Source organism: Alexandromys fortis, unplaced genomic scaffold (assembly GCF_014885135.2).
Source record: "Alexandromys fortis isolate MF-2015 unplaced genomic scaffold, M_Fortis_MF-2015_v1.1 scaffold_201, whole genome shotgun sequence".
NCBI lineage: Eukaryota > Metazoa > Chordata > Mammalia > Rodentia > Cricetidae > Alexandromys > Alexandromys fortis.
The window spans coordinates 2,293,764-2,312,527 of record NW_026068087.1 but is presented as its reverse complement, the minus strand read 5'-3'; the positions used below and the strand labels follow the sequence as shown (position 1 = coordinate 2,312,527).

The window sequence follows — 18,764 nt, the reverse complement described above, 5'->3', positions numbered from 1 at the left end:
AAACCTGCCAGTTGCCCCTGTACCTGCAGCTCCGCGCCAGGCTGTCCCTCAGCGTCCTGCGCTCCTGCAGGCGCCGCTCTCGCTGCTGCTGGAAGGTGAGCTCGCTGTACACCGGCCGCGACACCCTGTAGCTGCAGCTGTACTCGGCGAGCTGCGATGGCTCCGAGCGACTGCCTGGCGTTGCCATGGTCTGCGAGCCCGAGGACCACCGACCAGGAGGGGACGCGACGGTGAGAGACAGGCAAGAAGCAGTCCGCAGCCGGCACCAGGGCGCACGGATCGGGTGACACCTGTGATAGCGGTGCTGGAGAGTCAGCCGGGTCCTGCCGTCCTTGGCGCTGGGAACAAACCGGCCCTAGGCCACCTGAGGGAGGCAGCTGAGGACTTCAATGTCTCCCACACCAGATACCCGGGAATCCCCGCTGTCCAGGGAGTGAGCTTCACTTTGGGGACTTGGGGTACAGTTAGGGCGCTGTCCGCGTCCTGAAATCTCCGCCCGACGGGACCCGTGCGGGTGAGACAGGGAAAGGGTCCCGTACTCCCCACACTAAACAGTGTGCTCCACGCACACTCTGGACTGCAGAAGTGCTGTCCCACTTGGGGACAGGTGCAGCGACTTTCCAGGTCCGACACCCACTTGGCTTTTGTCTCGCCTTTTCTGTTGCTTGTCCTGCCTTGCCCGCTGGCGCCTGACCTGTCCCATCCCTAGAGAGTTACAACAGGGCGGGGTGCAGCCAACAGCATCTTCTGCGATGAACTCACCTGTTTGGGCTCCGGTGCTCTCTGCCTGTCTGGAATGCCCTGGGGACAGTCTTCTGCTGCCTTTATAGTGCTCACCAAAAGCAGTGGGACGTTTTATTTATGGAGCAACAGAGACACCTTGATCGAAGGAAGGGCGCAGATACAGCAATCTTTCCTCCACAAATTTTAACCAGGAAAAAAAAAATCCTACCTCTCCTGCGTCCTCCCCTTTCCCAAACCCAAAGGGCTGTGCCTCTCAATGGCTTTCTCACAGGGGCCACCGGATCTTCGCTCATCTCAGGACTACTAGGGCTGTGAGGTCAGGGAAGGCCAGAGCTTCCATGTTGGGGGGCCCTGGTTCCTGGGCTGTCAGAATCCACAGCCTGGTTCAGGCTCACTTACATCAAGTGGAAAAGTCAGTGGGTGTGGTAAAGAGGTTATGGTCCACTCACCGGCTTTAGGTACAAATTCTTTTCACTTTGTGCATGTGTCTAATTCACAAACTCGGGTGTGTAGGTGGTCCCTTTCTCACCTGCCTCTCTGCCTCTAATTTGTTCTCCTCCAGCTAGATAATCAGGAGGTGAACCACTGGGACAAGCAAGAATCAGACAAGGAAGAGTAGGGGATTCTGATCTATACTGTTTTGTATTCTGCTGGGAATACAGCAGGTTAAAATAAGGGCAGAAGGTCACTCATGCCTGGTTAGTGTTCTGAAGCAAACGCGGAAGAGGCTCAAAAATATGGACCCTCTGGACACCAGGTTTCAGTCACCCTCTTGGGAAATACAGACCATGATAATTTTATAAATTCCCGGAAACAAAATTTCTCTCAGGAGAACTCTAGTGTAAATCCCCTAGTCAATATGTTGCAAGCGTGTGTGGTTCCCCCCCATGAGGGATGAATGAGTCACCAGTTTTCAACAGATTTTCAAAGGATTACTCGACCCAAAGAGGTCAAGAACCAGTCAGGCATGGTGGCATGCACCCATGGTCCCGGGACACTTGAAAGACAGAAATGGGAGGGGTCACTTGAGTCCATGAGTTTGAGACCAGGTTGTGCAACAGAGAGGGAGGGAGGGACGAGAGAGAGATTTTTAAAATGATTAAAAACAGGAGAGACCTTGCCGCACTCTCAACCCACTCTCTGCTGCCTGTACACAGCCAAAATGTGATCATCCAGCTTCCTAACTGCTGTCATGCCTCCCTGGATTATGGACTGTAACCCTCAGGAACCATAAGCCAAAACAAACTGTTTCCTTTCTAAATTGCTTTGGGTCATAGAAACAGAGAAGTAACTAACACACTGTAAGAATTTGGTTCAGTGTAATAATGCGTATGTGTGAAGATGTTTTGATGAAATGTAGTAGTTTATATAGAATTGTAGAGAATTAATAATACTAAGGATAAATCTGGGGAGCGGTGAGATGGTCCAGGGAGTAAAGGAGCATGCACCAAGACGGCTGCCAACCCGAATTCAATTCTCAGCCGAGAACCTGCTCCTATGAGTTATTCTCTGGCTTTCACAGCATTCTATGCTACTTGCATACCCTCAAAACTAATCAATGAAATGTAATAAAACTTTTTCTGGAATTTGGTTTAATCACCACTCTGTAATATGCCCTGTTTTTATGTGAACAATGATACCGCTTTCTCCTACCCCATTAAATGTCTTTTCTATAGCAAAAATAAACATCCATGAACAGAACAGCATCTGCCTTACAGAATTTGGTAAGACCGTAGGATTGCTTTTCTCGTAACTAAAAGACCTTGGCTTATCTTTTAATAGCTAAAAGGATCAGCTAGAAGGTTCACTGGGTAAAAGGCCCTTGCTGCCAAGCCTGATGACCAGAATTTGGTCCTTGAGACCTACAAGAAAGAAAGGACTGATTTCTACAAGCTGTCATTTGATCTCCATGTGCCCCACACAAAATAAGTAAGTGAATTAAAAATAAATGAATAAATAAAGCATAAAACCAGAGAGGAGCTGGAGGTAAACACAGCTGCTCTCCATCTTCCTAGTTACATTGAACTTCTTGAATTACTCACCCTGACTGTATAAACCAAGTCTCACCTGTTTTACATAGAAGTGGGTAGGTCTTATTTACCAGAATTTAATCACATCCAGGGTTTTTACCAAAGAAGTGAGCATGTCACTTCACAATAGACGTCAGAGGGCAATATTGCGACCGTATGACACTTCCTTCTCTGCTGTTGCTGCTTACAGGCCAGGTGAGGTGGAGCCTTGCAGTCATTCCCACGCACAGCAGGAACAGAGCCAGAATAGCAAGGTCAGCATGGTCTACACAGAAAGTTCTAGGCCTGGGTTAGAGAAACGGCTCAGAGATTAAGGGCACTGACTACTCTTCCAGAGGACCTGGGTTCAATTCCCAGCACCCACATGGCAGATTAAAATTCTCTGTAACCCTAATTTCGGGGGACATATAGGCAAGTGAATCATCAATGCACAAAAATTAAAGAAGTTCCAGGCCAACTGGGGCTACATGATAAGGGGCTGAATCCGGTCTCAAAAACAAACAACCATTCTGAGAAACAAACAGCAAAGAAAGCATTGTCACTCAGGCTCTTGGAGTGTTAGACTACCCTATGATTAGAAATTCATATCATTTATTCAAGAGTTTATTAAGAATTCATACACACACACACACACACACACACACACACACGCTGAGAACTAGGCCTGTGGTTGCCCACTGCCTGAGATGTTCAAGCTGCGAGCCCACTTGTACTTTTGCAAGTGGAGATAACAGCAATGGCATGAACATGGAAAGCTGCTGAATCTTGGTATCCTCATAGAATATATGTAAGACGCTGGGGACATTATCATGCAATGGTTTGGATGAGAAGTCTCTGGAATGTCTACAGAAAGTTCAGGGATTCCTGCTTCACTTTCCCATGGTTCTCCCCTCACAGAATCCTTCTCTAGAGTTCTCTTTCCTATGAGGCTGCACGTCCTTGAAATTTTGAAGAGCGGTACATGGCCTGGCAGGAGTCTCCCTGGGCATCCTCTGCATGACCGCAGAACCCAGGCATGCACAGGAGAAGGTGAGCACTCCATGAAGAGGAAGACCTGGAGCTGGGTTTAGATGATGAGCTGGAATGCCAGCTGAGGAGCTCTGCCTGTACTTTGCAGAGACTGAGAAGGAAGACCAGATAGAGAAGGCAGGGCTACAGTGGCAGCAGCAGCCTAAGTACTGACCTCTCATTCCCCTGGAACCCTGGGGGATGCCTCCTGAACACAGCTCCTGGCCTCTCCTTCTTGATTTTGGGTGTGTTCCCTTCATCCTCCTGGAAATTTTTTTGGCGAAAGAGGCCTGCATACCAACATGATGGATAAAAATTCTCAGTCAGAATTCTGTCAAGAGGAGGTATACTATTGCCAACACAAGAAATGCTCGCTTGACATTAATCGGTAATCATGTGTATAATGCTGGTTCTTGATTTCCTTTGTAACAGAGTCCGGTTCACTTAAATTATTGCCTGGTGGTTTACATTTTTAGTTTCCTTCTTTTAAACCTTCCTGCATGTCACAAAAGCCTTAAGGCAAACGCCATTCATTCATTCATTTTTTTTTTGAGACCAGTTCTAATATAGCCCAAGCTAGCCCCAAACTCTTAAATCTTCCTGCTTTTACCTCCCAAAATGCTAGTTTACAGATGTGCACCCCACACTGGACTCTAATCCTCATATTCTCTCTGACTATAACCCTTCCGGTCCCTCTGAAATTGATGCAAGCATACAGTAAGGCAAATATCAATCGGCAGCATTTTCCATATTATTTGTTTTAGTATAAATGGCACCTTTTAGTTAATGACTCATGATATTTATGTAAATTCATAATTATATCTATATTTTCAAGTGACTTGCTATAATAAATAATTTGAGGAATTGAAGTGATGACTCAATGGTTAAGAGCACTTGCTGCTCTTGGAGAAGAGCTTGTTCAGTTTCTGGTACCTAGATGGTGGCTTAAAACAATCTATAACTGCAGTTACAGAAGATCCACCACCCTCTCCTACCTCTGTGGGCATGGCACAAATGTGATGTACAGACATACATACAGGCAAAATATTCACACACATAAAATAAGATAAATAAATCTTTAAAAATGATGCTAGTCCTTTGATAACTTAAGAGCAATCAATCTGGCTACATTTTTCTTGGCTAAAGAGAAGCAATGCAAATTATTTTATTTTATGCTTAAAATTTAAATCATTATCTAATTAATCAGGAGAATTAATAAAGGATAAAATGCTAATTATTTCACACAGTCCCCCTAAGACAGGGTTTCTCTGTGTAGCCCTGGCTGTCCTGGAACTCACATTGTAGATCAGGCTGGCCTTGATCTCAGAAATCTTTCTATCTCTGCCTCCTGGGTGCTGGAATTAAAGGCACGTGCCACCCCTCTTGCTAAGAGTCCTGTTTTTTAAAAGAAACCATGATTGTGGTTCTTATAACTGTCCGTGTTTGAAGTGTATCATCACTATTTTAAGGTGGACATCCATTGAATTATTTCGCTCAAGAGCCCACGATTGGAAACCATGGTGATTCCCACTTACAGTAGAAGCTCACATTTCAGACTGGTGCTGATGATCACCGTGAAAAAACAATTGCCAGGAAGGTCAACTATAATCCTGAATTCCTGCTTTTTTGGGAGGGTGGGGTTTGAGATAGGGTTTCTCTATAGCTTTGGAGCCTGTCCTGAAACTAGCTCTTGTAGACCAGGCTGGCCTCGAACTCACAGAGTTCTACCTGCCTCTGCCTCCTGAGTGCTGGAATTAAAGGCATGTGTCACCACTGTCTGGCAAATTTCTACTTTTTAATTCCTGTCAATGGATGTTAAATTCTGCCATTTTTATACAAGAAGAAAATGTAAACTTCCAAGGTATCTGATCACCTTCTCTAGTAACTTCTTGGGTTTCTTTTGCAGCCAGACATTTTCAGACTTGTTTCAATCTTCTGTCCATTACTTTTTTCTTTCACAAGAAATGTTTCTCAAGGACACATGTCTCTTGTGATATTGAAAATGGAGACATAGTTAAACTGAGAAGAATGAGTGGTCAGGGAAGGCCTTTCTTTTTGCCAATTTCATGACATTTGAAGAAAGATCAGAAGGGCAAGGAGATGATCTTTCCTTTTAGAAAGGGTAAACCCCTGAGTCAGGAAAGAGAAAGAAACTTGGTGACGTGTGAGTGAAGTGTGCATATTTCAGATCTGGAGATGGAGACCAGATGTCCTTTGAATGTGTGTGGCCACAGGAACAGGCATTTAAAGAGAGAGAGTAGACAGGTAAGTATCCACTAAGTTCCTGAGTTCTATAACATTTAGGTTTGAATGTTGAACACCTCCCAAAGCCTTATGTGTTAGGTTTGATTTCTGAGTGATGCTATTAGGAAAGCTTGGAGGGGTAGGGACTAGTGATTTGTCTTCAGAAGATCATTGGAGGGAAATTACACATGGTACACAAACATACATGCAGGAAATCACTCATATACATAAAATTAAAACAAATGATATTAAATTTTATTCATTTATTTCTAATTATCTCATAGGTGATTATTAGATTCAGTCTGAGGATAGAATAACATCTTAGACATCTGTGAAATTATCCAGGGCATCACAGCATCAGCTCAGCTCACCATTATCTCATAGAAGTTCCAGCACTGCCTCGCCTGTTATGAAATATTATTTTAAGATGTATTACATTTGTTTTTGCTGTGGAACATTTGTTTAATGATGCAAAGATGTGTTGCATTCTTTTATGTTGCATTTGTTTAACTCTGTGAAGCTGTGTTACTTTACCTACCTAAAACACCTGATTGGTCTAACACAGAGCTGAAGGGCCAACAGCAAGGCAGGAGAAAGGACAGGTGGGACTGGAAGGCAGAGAGAATAAATATGAGAAATCTGGGGAGAAGAAATAAAGGAGGAAGAAAAGAAGGAACCAGTCAAACAGCCACACAGCCAGACATGGAATTAGAAGGAAAGCAAAAATATTCAGAAATAGAGAAAGTTAAAAACCCAGAGGCAAAAGATAGATGGGATAATTTAGGTTAAGAAAAACTGAGCAAGAAACAAGCTAAGCGCAGGCTGGGCATTTATAAGAAAGAATAAGCCTCCATGTGATTTATTTGGGAGCTAGGTGGTGGACCCCCAAAGAACAAAAAGTCAAAGAGTAAAAAACAACCAACTACATTTTGGCATTCCAACATGGGCCTTTGTCAACCTGGAAGGGGTTTATTTAATAAAACACCGATTGGCCAGTAACTAGGCAGAAAATAAAGGCAGGGAAACCAGACTAAGAGAATTCTAGGAAGAGGAAAGGCAGAGACACAGCCACCAGACAGATGCAAAGGAAGAAAAGGAAGACAGATCTTTATAGTGTACAAAAACATTATCCCACAACAGAGCAGTGTTAGATTCATGGAACAATCAAGAAAATTGTACTCAGGAGGCAGAGACAGGCTGATCTCTGTAAGTTTGAGGCCAACCAGGTCTACATAGCCAGTTCCAGACTCTGTCTTTAGGGAAAAAAGACACAGCCCTTTTATTATATACTTTACATTCACACAACCCTTTTAAGATATACTTTATATTGACATTCTAAATCTGTAAGAAACTTTGGCCCCAACTCAGAATCAGTGTGTATACATGGTTATTTAGACTTTTTTAGCTCTTACCTAACATAAAGTCCCAGCTCCACGAACCTGCCCAAAATACCTACTACATTACATTTGGTCAACCCAATTTCTTAGGCTGCTCTGGACTGTTAGTTTCTCAGAATGTCCTCATTTTTTTAGTGACATTAACAAGTCTGAGAACTCACCAAGTATCTTGTAGGCTGCTACTCTGTTGGGATCTGTCTGACACTTTATGTGGTTAGACTGGGGTTCTGCTTTCTTGGGCAAATCGCAGAGACAATGTGCCACAGCATGAGGATACAGTCAACGGGCTTATTGCTGTTGAAACTGACTGTCAGGCCTTGGTTTGGGCAAGGTTCCGGGGGCTTAATCCCCTTCCCACCTCCTTTCCGTTCTGCCGTCTTTGGGAAGAAGTAGTCATGGAATGCAGCTCATGCTTAAGGAGCAGGGAGTGAGCTGCACACCCTTGAAGGCAGAACATCTTCTTCTCCATGGGAAATTTGTTCTTTCTATTTCTTGATTTGTTCCATCATTTACGTCACTAGGAGATCATGTATATTTTGTTTTATGCTCTAAATGATGACTTAGTACAATTTAAAAAACAAAACCGAACTCATATTGTCCCAGATTTGCTTGTTAGGAGCTTCTTGGTGCTCCTTTGCGTACCCCACCAGTAAAGGGAGTATTTTGTTTGTTTCTGAGTTTGGGAGGGGGTTTGCTTCTTTACAATCTGGCACTATATGATATTGCAGACTTACCTTACATATTTTTTGTTCTGGTCCAAGAATGAGCCCTTTCTCCATAGGGGCTGACAGCTGGATGTGCTCATTTGTTTTAAGACCTCTCAAATGACCAATCCAAGAATTGTGTGTGTGTGTTATCCAATATTTATATACTCATGTGTTGGGAGCTATTGGGGACTGTGGACCCCTGGATCCTAAATTCCCTGTGAGCAGATTGTTTTTTCTGTGTTTGCATCTGCTCTGAGCAAAACAACTTGTTTTCCTCTACTCTGAGCACAAGACCTTGATGGCAGGGGAGTGGGTTCTGATGGGTCTGCAGCTAAAAGATCCTGAGAGCTGGGGTGTGGCTCTCAGTTAAGGATCCCTATATAAAGCTTCCCCTGAGCTCAATAAAGTTTGCACTCTTGTATCAAGGATGACATCCTCATCTCTTTATCTGTCTCTGTCTCAGTGTCTCTGCATGTTTCAATCTCTAGACCCTTGCCCGGAGACTCGTGAACCATATCAGTACCACTAACCATCCTGTAGTGCAGGCACCATCCTACAGGCATAGAACTTTACACTCACATGACCATCACTATCTGTTTTTAAATTTTCTTACAAATGTATATATGCTGATGATGGTGATGTTGTTGCCTTGGATATGCATGTGTGCAATGACATGCATGTGGAAGTCAGAGAAACTGCTTCTCTCCTTATCCCTTTACATAGGTTCTAGGGATTACTCAGATTTACCCAGTGAGTACCTTTTCCACTGAGCCATATCACCACTCCAACTATCTGTTAAGCTAAATGTAAACTAGTACTAACAAAGAGACTTATTATACGGTATCCCATACTGTTTATCTGCACTTTGTATGCTCTTCTATAATTGAAAAAGAATGACCTTGATGCTTGAAATGGCATACTTGCATGAAAAATTGTATACACATCTATCTTGATAGTTGTAGATTGCTAGATGCAATTATAATAATGCCCTATTGCTGTGGGATAATGTTCTTATACGCTGTAAAGATTTGTCACTCCTGATGGTTTAATAAGACACTGATTGGACAGTAGCCAGGCAGTAAGTATAGGCAGGGTGACCAGACTAGGAGAATTTGGGTAAGTGGAAAGGTAGAGCCACACTTGCCAGCCAGACACAGAGAAAGCAAGATGTGAGGTAACAAGCCATGAGCCTCGTGGTAAAATATAGACTAGTAGAAATGGCTTAATTTAAGTTGTAAGAGCTAGTTAGTAATAAGCCTGAGCTAACAGGCCAAACAGCTTCCAATTAATATTAAGCCTCAGAGCAGTTATTCAGGAGCTGGTGGGTGGGAGAGAAACCTCCAGTTACATTCTATTGAAAAGGTGCACACATTGGGGCTGGAGAGATGACTCTGCAGTCAAGTCCACGTTTTTTATGGTGCTGGGGATAAACTCAGGGTCATATAGGAATACATGCTCTGTAAGTGTTCTACACTAACCCACTATCCCAAAACCAACCCCATCCCCAGTGTGATGGTCTGCTCTGTCCCTTTAAGAGACAAGCCATGCCCTCTCCCTCCCTGTCTGCAGAGGCAAACTGATCTTTAGCTTCCAGCCTGAGTCCCCTCCTTTTCTGCCTCCCTCTCAAAGAGGCAGCTTCTGTCTCTCCCCACTCCTCCCCTTCCCCCTTCTGTTTCTCTCTCTCCCCCCTCTCTCTGCTTTTCTCCCCTTCCTCTCCCCTTCCATAACTCACTAAAGAAATATCCAACCTCACTCTGCATGGCATGTCTATCCATGACACGGCCTGAGTTCAGGCAAAGACCACACAAAGGCTCTATAGGTGTTCTAAAACTTTTGGGAGCTACTTTAGAGAGCATATATGGTAAGCAGAGCCTTTGTGTGATCTTTGCCTGAACTCAGGCAGAAGTCTGAGACAGAAGGACTGTTGAAGTCTGGGAGGAAAACTCTGTCTCAAAAACAACAAACAAAAGAATGTGGGTGTCTTTCATTCTATCCTTAGTTTTTAAATCTTTCAAAATGGCTCTCCATTTTCATTGGCACTCTCTTTATCTGGACTTATTGGGCTATGATTCTTTGTTTGGGGAACTGGTGGCCCTGCCTTATCTATTCCTAGCCTCTTCCTGGCTTGTTATAAGAATTCCAGTGATAGTGGCTTCCCTAATGGTCTAACAAGGTAGATGTTTTTCCTATAGATGCTTTCAACACTTGCCACCCTGAAAGGTACTTTTCTGTATCCAGTAATAAACTAGAAAATCCCTGAGGATAAAGACTTTATTGAAGTATTGTGGCATAAAAATAGAACTACCTTGATGTAGTTATACCATTACTCAAAGGACTTTATATCTGGGCATTGCTCAAAGGAGTTTATATCTATCTTAGTGTGTGTACTACAGCTATGATAAAACACCATGGCCAAAAATAACGTGGAGAGTATATTTGCTGATTTTGTGCCACAAGCTAGAATCATCTGGGGGGAGGGAACCCTACTTGAGAAAATGCCTCCATAAGATTGGGTTATAGGCAAGCCTGTAGAGCATTTTTTAAATTAGTTATTGATGTGGAAGGGCCTAACCCATTATGGGTAGTGACATTCCTGGACTGGTGGTCCACAGTTCTATAAAAAAAAAAAGCAGTCCAGCTGGTTGTTGGTGCTGCACACCTTTAATTCCAGCACTTAAGAGGCAGAGTCAGGCAGATCTCTAAGTTCAAAGCAAGCCTGGTCTAGAGAGTGAGTTCCAGGACAGCTAGAACTGTTTTAGAGAGAAACCCTGTCTCAAGAAAAACAGGCTGAACAAGCCATGGGAAACAAGCCAATAATCAGCATGACTCCAGGGCCTCTGCATCAGTTCCTGCCTCCAGGTTCCTACCTTGATTGTCTGTCCTCACTTCCTTCAATGATGAACAGTGATACAGAAGTGTAAGTCAAATAAACCCTTTCCTCTCCAACTTGCTCTGCATGGTATTTCATCACAGAAATAGTAACCGTAACTAAGACAGAGAAGAAAGAGTCTATCATCTTACATTTCCAGGTAACAGTCCATCACTAAAGGAAGTTAGGGCAGGAACTCAAGGCACAGCTGAATCAGAGGCCATAGAGGAGTGCTGCTTCCTTCTTTCCTCTATAACTCAGGGCACTGGAGACTTGATGGCTCATCCCTAAGTACTGGTATCTGAAATAAGCTAGGTCATTCACCTCAGCTAGGTGTACCTTCAGCAACAGCTACTCCTTGGCTCTCATCAGGGACTCTGATTCTGCTACACGATGCCAAGCCTCAACTTTTCACTACAACTCATTCAAGCCTGGGGTTTTACTCCAGCTGAGGCTGTACCTTCTACAGTGGGTTTCCTGGCCTCTTATAGTACCAAGTCTCAGCTGCTCTCCATGATCCCTTCATGCTTTCAAAACCAATGTCATAAGGGGAACTCACGTATTACCAAGTTTAACTTCTAGGCACAGCCTTTGGATTACAGCATCTGTGTTCTGACCCTGAGGAAGCACTTCCTAGAATATTTGGCCTCAGTGATTCTAATCATTTCCTTTTTGGATTTTTTTTAAAATTTATCATTTCTTAATCATAGCCAAGTCTTCATCCCCAACAATCAGTATTGATTGTCCCAGTAAAGCAAAGGTTTAACTTTAGTGGTTCCAGTTCTTAATTATAATTGATTCTTCAGTCCCAGCCGACTAGAACCACAGAGTTTTAATTAAAATTTTGAATGGTTCTGATAGAGTCTTTATGGAACTCTCAGGTTTCCCCATTAAACTTCCTAAGGCAGGCCTCCACATTTGGCACTGCTGCCAGCGTTATACTCTAAATTCCCACAATAGCCCATTAAACTCTGAGCACTCAATGGCTTTTCTAGGCCAAAGTTCCAAAGTCCTGCCCAATACATGATCAGATCAGTCACAGAAATATTACATGAACCTAGTAGCAATTTCTGCGTTAGTCAGAGTTTCTATTCTGTGATAAAACCCCATGACCAAATACAACTTAGGAAGGAAAGGGTTGGTTTTTTTTNTTTTTTTTTTTTTTTTTTTTTTTTTTTTTTTTTTTTTTTTTTTTTTTTTTTTGTGGCTTACACTTCCACTTTATAGTCCACAGTGGAAGGAGGTCAGGACAGGAATCTGGAGGCTGGAACTGAATCAGAGTGGAGGAATGCTGCTTACTGACTTGACTGCAAAGGCTTGCTCAGCTTGGTTTCTTATACAGCCAGAGACCACCTGCAGAGGGGTGGAACCACCCAGAGTGAGCTGCCCCCACCCCTATTGATCATTAGTTGAGAAAATGCCTACACAGGGTTGCCCACAAACCAACCTGGTGCAAGCAGTTTTTTCAAGTGTGGTTCCCTCTTCCCAAATGACTCTAGCTTGTGTGAAGTTGACAAAAAGTAGCCAGCACACTATTTGTTATATTATATTATATCCTATTATAAAGATAATTATGGATTCATGTTCATTGCACTCTGTTCATAAGAGCTAGGAAGTGAATGCCCATCACATGATGCATTATGACAATGTGGTACATATACACAATGGAATTTAGTGTAAAGACAGATTAAATTATAAAATTTAGAAGAAAATAGATGAAAGTGGAAAACATTACATTGAGTGAGGTAACCCAGGCCCCAAAAGACAGATGCCTCAGGATATCTCTCATATGAGGATGTGAACTTGAAATTTTTAGATTTGTTTGTTTCACTTGGAATGAAGGGCAGGAAATAGAGTGAACCCTTGAGGTTAGGGAGACTCCTTAGGAGGAAGTGGAATAGTAGAACATATGTAATATAAAAATAGAGTCAGAGAATACTGGAGGTGAAGATGTCTAAGTGGAGATGGGGTAGGGAAATGGAAAGGAAGACGGGGAGAGTTAGCCAAAACTAGACTGTATGAAAACGCCCCATAGACTTATTGTAAGCTAGCCTAAATATATATTTAAATTATACACACACACACACACATATAAGAATTTTAGTGCAGTATCCTGCATAAGTAGATACTGATTATCCTAGAAACAGCTACAGATTATTAAAATCCCAATGCTAGGTATGATACCTTCTGGGTTGTTGGACAGCGAGTTAAGAGGTTCCCAAAACAATGTAGGGATTTGCTCTTACTTCTGCCTCTCAGTACTTAGACCTATTGCTGAGAACATCACATACTTTGCAGAACATAAAGAATTGAACTGGAACTAACCTGAAACTTCCTGCCTGTTGGCTAGCTTTCACAGTGACAGAAGGTACTATGTATGTGGGGGGGGAGGAATCATTGTGGTGGTTTGAATGACAATGGACCCCACAGGCTCCTGTATTTAAATTCTTGGTCCCCAGTTGGTAGAACTGTTTGGGAAGGATTAGGAGGTGTGTCACTAGAGGTGGGATTTGTGGTTTCAAAAGTTCACACCATACCCAGTTAACTAGCTGTTTGTTTCGTGCTTATAGAAAAAGTTTCTGTCTGCAGTGGGTGACAGTTAATGCAGAGATTCATAACTGATCAAAACACTGAGGATAAATGACTGTTGGAATGCTCAGTCCTAAACAGAGGATCAATATCCTCCCTCCCAAAGTTCCAGGAACATTCTGAAAGAGGGCACAGAAAGAATGTAAGAGCCAAGAACATGTCAAGGAGCGTCGTGAAAGGCTATCCTCTGGATATAACATGGCTGTTGCAGACACAAAACTCAACAGCACCAGTCGTGATCCACCTAACAGCCTGTGTAAGAGTAGGCCATTAACATTCTATCAGGATAGGGAGGGGTCTCATAAGCAGCTCTCTGAGTAGTGATGGGTAGTTAATGGTTATTGGGGAGGAGAAGTCATAGTCCTCAGTGATGTAGCCACTGGTAAATTACCCTTGCTCAAGTACACATTTTACACACACACACACACACTCACACTCACAAAGCAGGCGAGAGGCGGGAGGAAAGCAAGAGGGAACTTGTTGAGAAGAACAGGGATTCAGGGAGGGAAGAGGATAAGATGATAATTACAAACTACATAGATACATGTTTGTAATTGTGACAAATAAATAAAAGCTTTTAAACAGAAAAAAAAGGAATGTTACATCAGAGTCTAAATGACTGAGTTTCAGTCAGGGATCTGTTATTTCTTTGTGTATGACCTTGAAGAAGTTATTTAGCTTTCTTTGGCCTAATTTCATCATCTTTAAAATAAGACTATATGAGAATAGTGTTTATCTCATAATGTTGGTGTGAGAATTAAATTAAATGCCTGGCACATAGTAAGCGCTTGGTAAATGTTAACTATTAAAGCTGTGTTCTGCAGCCCCATTGGCAGTGTAAGTTAGGTGTTGGTGTATTTTGAGCTTCCTTCCAGAAAAAGGTACATGAGTGTATGTATATATGTTATTTGATATTGCCAGGAATAGCTACTTTTATCTGTCAAAATTTTCTTCCTAGCACGCTCTTTTGAGTCACTGATTTGGCTTTTAAGCAAGCTAAAGGTTGATAATTGGGAGAACAGCCAGGAAAACTTACCCACAGCTTCTGAGTCACATGCTGAGCAAATCTGGCAGCATAAACTTCAAGCTGCCTTCTGTTTCTAATCACTTTTCTTCCTAATTTAGTTTCTCCTACACAAGGGGATTATAATTCATTTTCATTGCAGAAACCATGAAGATGTCACAGAACGAAAACAACTTCCATGGGACGGAGCCCATGTCTGCTGGGCATTGCTCTTGGTTTCAGCCCACGTTCTAACCAATGCAGACTCTTGCTTGCGCTGGGAATGTCCTTCATCAAAGCTTCTGGAAAAGTTTCAAACAAGCTTCTTTGCTCATAGATACCTCTGAAATTCCAGAAATTAAATTTAAAAAGCTTGGGGCAGCATTTAGTGTTTTTAAAGAAACCTTTTGTTTGTTTGGTTTTAAAAGATGTTTATTTCATGTTTAATTATGTGTGTCTGTGTGGACATATGTGCACTTAAGAGCAGGTGACTGAGGAGGCCATAGGCACTGGATACCCCGTGAAGCTGAAGTTATAGGTGGTTGTGAGCCACCTGATTAAAGGACCAGACTTGGCACAGGACACACGAAGACCAAGTTCTTAGCTCGAAGGAGACTTATTTGCACCAGAGGGACAAAGACATGGGATAGGAGACAAGGAAAAGAGAAGAAAAGGAGCAAGGGAGAGGAGAAAGAGATATTTTCCCTGGAGGGACAAAGGTGTGGCCATAGACAAAGAGCAGCTTATAAAGGGAAAAGGGGAAACCCCATGCTAGGATGATTTGGTTTGTTTTCATTGGGCACATCATTAGGGTAGCCAAAGGGGACTTTTGATTGCTGGACTTCAGTACTTTGATAGCTGGGCCTTGGTGGTCAGCCTCAGGAGCTGGGAAGTGGCCAAATAAGGGAATAGACCTTGGTGGTTAGCTTTTGGAAAGTAATCAACAGTATAGCAAGGCAGTGTGTGTGTGTGTGTGTGTGTGTGTGTGTGTGTGTGTGTGTGTAGATGCACAACACTATTCACACACTTGGGGGGGTAGAGTAGGGCACTGAGTGGCCTGCACTATTTCTCTCTGTCTTATTCCTTTGAAACATGATCTCCCATTGAGCTTAGAGCTGAGCTGATGGCCAGTAAGCTCCAGAGATCCTATCTCCACCTCTCATCTCCCGGAGTTCTTGGGATACTGGTGCACGTGCACTCACATCCATGTGCACTCACATCCTGCTTCTCAAATGGGTGCTGGGGGTTTTGAACTCAGTTCCTCACACTTGCACAGCAAATAATCTTACCCTACTGAACCCTCTTCCCAGCCCTGATCTTTTTCATAACAGAACAATCTCTTTCACTTATACTGTTTTTGCTCTCATCCTGTTGTGGAACTGTCTACCAGGTATGATATCGGCTTGAAGCTATGATTACAGGGAGGACTCACGAGGTTCCCTGAATCTCAGACGACACATAAACCAGTAACAATGCTGGGGTGGGGACCAGAAGAGCCCTTCACAGTCCTAAAGTTGGCTGTGCTCCTGTAAGTTCCCTTTCACCTATACTGATGGAAATAAATCATATAAACTTGTTGATCCAACAAGTTAGACTTTGGTGGGATTGTTTTATTGTTCTATGGCTGCCCTTTCTCTGTGAGAGGAATAGAAATAGAGTTCCAAGAAAAGTCATGACAGAACAAACATGAATGGGAAAAACAGTTGCATGGCTCCTGATGCGGATGGTAGAACGTGCAGGAAAATGATCTGAGGATGGAACACGTACACGGCAACCACAATACAGCCACTGTTCCCTGTGTCGTATGTAGTGGTCTACCTTTCTGTTATGGGGGCAGTTGTCTTACAGCTCCTGATATGAGTTATAAGTCATGGCATTGAAGCTGAGATGTCTGAAGATGGAGTGTGTCTGTGTTGGTGGTGAAGGCTCAGAGAAACGGTTTTCTTCTATATGGTGTGGATTAATGTACTTCTTTGATGAATGGGGTCAACCACGTGAATTTGGGGACTTGCAGGAAATAGCTGAAGAGCTATAAAATATATTTCAACTCCTGAAAGTAGCATTCATGGAAGATCATATGGGAGAGGATCCCAAGAGGAAGACAGTTGCACAGCCTCATCTGTGGGTCATGAGACATGCAACCGAGGCTTTTCTGCATGCCTAGAAAGAACTTGCTTGCACGGGCAAGGAATCGGAGTCAGAAGAGATATGTGGGTACTAGTGGCTGCACTAGCCTATGAATTTGGTAGGAAACATGGGGAAAGGGAGGATGACATAGAAATGCTGGCTTGCTATTTATTATGGCTCATGGGGTATTAGAAAGAATAGAAACTAGATCTGTGTAAATGTATTGGTCTTTCTTGTCATCCAAAAACATGGAAATCATGGGAAGATTTGGACATTGAAGAGAGTGAGGTGAACCTGGTGGCAGATGCTCATGGGGTCCAAACTTTGATACAGAGGAAGGGAAATTCTATGATTCAGAATGTGTATCAGGGCACTTAATAAAGGCCCAGTAGAGTAAATTATGGTAATCAGGGACTACAATGCCTTTGAACTTCTTGGAGTGGAAAGACTTTTAAATAGTCAATTTGTGGTGACCCAAGCCTTTAATCCCAGCATTTGGGAGGCGGAGGCAGGAGAACCTCTGTGAGTTCAAGGACAGCCTGGTCTATAGAGCGAGTTCCAGGACAGGCTCCAAAGCTACACAGAGAAAAAGTCTCTCACAGCCTGGCTCGTGAGGCTGTGGGACAAAGGATGAATGAAGTAGTACTCACCCTTCTAGAGAAGAAACTGCACAGTCTGTGTCAGTACAAGGTGAAGAGTGTCCTGATTGGCCACTCCCGTGAGCCATCACAGACCTTGGTTATCACTGCTTGAAGTTCCCACCAGGGTCAAGGAGAAAGGACAGGATGTACAGAGGGAACCAGGACTGTGAGGGTGATGTTTCATACCCAGCTTAGCCAGATAGAGCTGTGTTCACCGGAGAAGGAAATAAATGAATTCAGCAGGGGCCTCAGCACTACCAAGTATGAAGTCTCAGTAGTTTTCCTGAGCTCTCTGCTGGTTCATAATCTTTATAAGACTGGAAAAGCTAATGTAGATCTGAGCTACTTAGACTACCATGTAAATTATGTTTGCAAAGTGCTGAGGCAATCAACTGGAGTAATGGAGAAACAAACAAACAAACAAACAACAAAACTCACAAGAAAACAAGGGCCCGGTTTAGGCCACTCAAATGTAAATGTGGCAAAACTTGTGTTGAGCCGGAGTTCCTATGGGAAAAAATTACAATCAATCAGCCAAGTTCAGTGAGCTGGACTGGAGTGAGAATCCTTTAAACACAATGGTTCTCAACCTTCCTAATGCTGTGACCCTCTAATACAGTTTCTCACATTGTGGTGACCCCAACTGTAAAATTATTTCATTGCTACGTAACAACTGTAATTTTTCATGTGTTATGAATCACAACGTAAATATCTGATATACTACCCCTCCAAAGGTTCATGACCCACAGATTGAGAACCACTGCTTTAGAGCATGAATGCTGATTCACAGACCGTGTTTGTTCCACCAGTAGGTATTTCTCTCTCCGGGGTGTACTGTATACATCTCTCCTTCAAGAAAGCAGGCTGGTGGTGGACACTGCCTACTAGGGCTCTTTCAGCACAAAGTGGTCAGTGGAGAAGCAGCAGACACAGCGCAGGCTCAGAGCTTGCCAGCTGGACCCAATCAACCACCTCCATCTGAGGCACAGCAGGTCACAGCATGCTAGCTTTCGTCTGACCTGAGTCCAGTCAACCAGTACAACCTAACTTGTCTGTTCTCCACGGAGACGCAGAGACATGTAGCATTCCCCAGAATGAGGCGGCCGAAGGACTCAGTAGAAAATGACTGGTTTAAGTAAAATAGCTCTGCTGCTGCTGTACCCAACTTTGCTCCTTTAAGAGAACAAATGACCTTAGCAACAGGATCTCCTCCTTGTTCCCCCCAGCCCCCAGCATCCCAAGACCAATTGGCATTTGCTTGTAACAAATGGTGGCAGATCTTCTGTATCCTGCATGCCTTCTGTAAAACAGATGTCATTACATAATGCTAACCTATGTTTTACAGACTTGGAAAAACACTTGAAAGAGGTACAAGCACATCTAAAGGAATGAGGATGGGGAGTTA

At 43.2% G+C, this 18,764-nt stretch overlaps 1 protein-coding gene across 2 annotated transcripts in view; it reads right to left on the bottom strand.

Moving 5' to 3' along the window:
• Slc26a4 (solute carrier family 26 member 4) overlaps positions 1-2,436 on the bottom strand; it is a 48,686-nt gene extending 46,250 nt beyond the window's left edge. Inside the window, exons 1-2 of one of the 2 annotated variants that reach the window (XM_050122328.1) lie at positions 763-2,436; positions 24-290 (exon numbers count right to left, since the gene is read on the bottom strand). In XM_050122328.1, the coding sequence (XP_049978285.1) occupies positions 24-187 (164 nt within the window). In that variant the 5' untranslated portion in view covers positions 188-290; positions 763-2,436. Of the gene's footprint in view, positions 1-23 lie in introns of both variants that reach the window. The other variant, XM_050122329.1, reaches the window with a different exon arrangement.
• Positions 2,437-18,764: the final 16,328 nt, after the last annotated feature.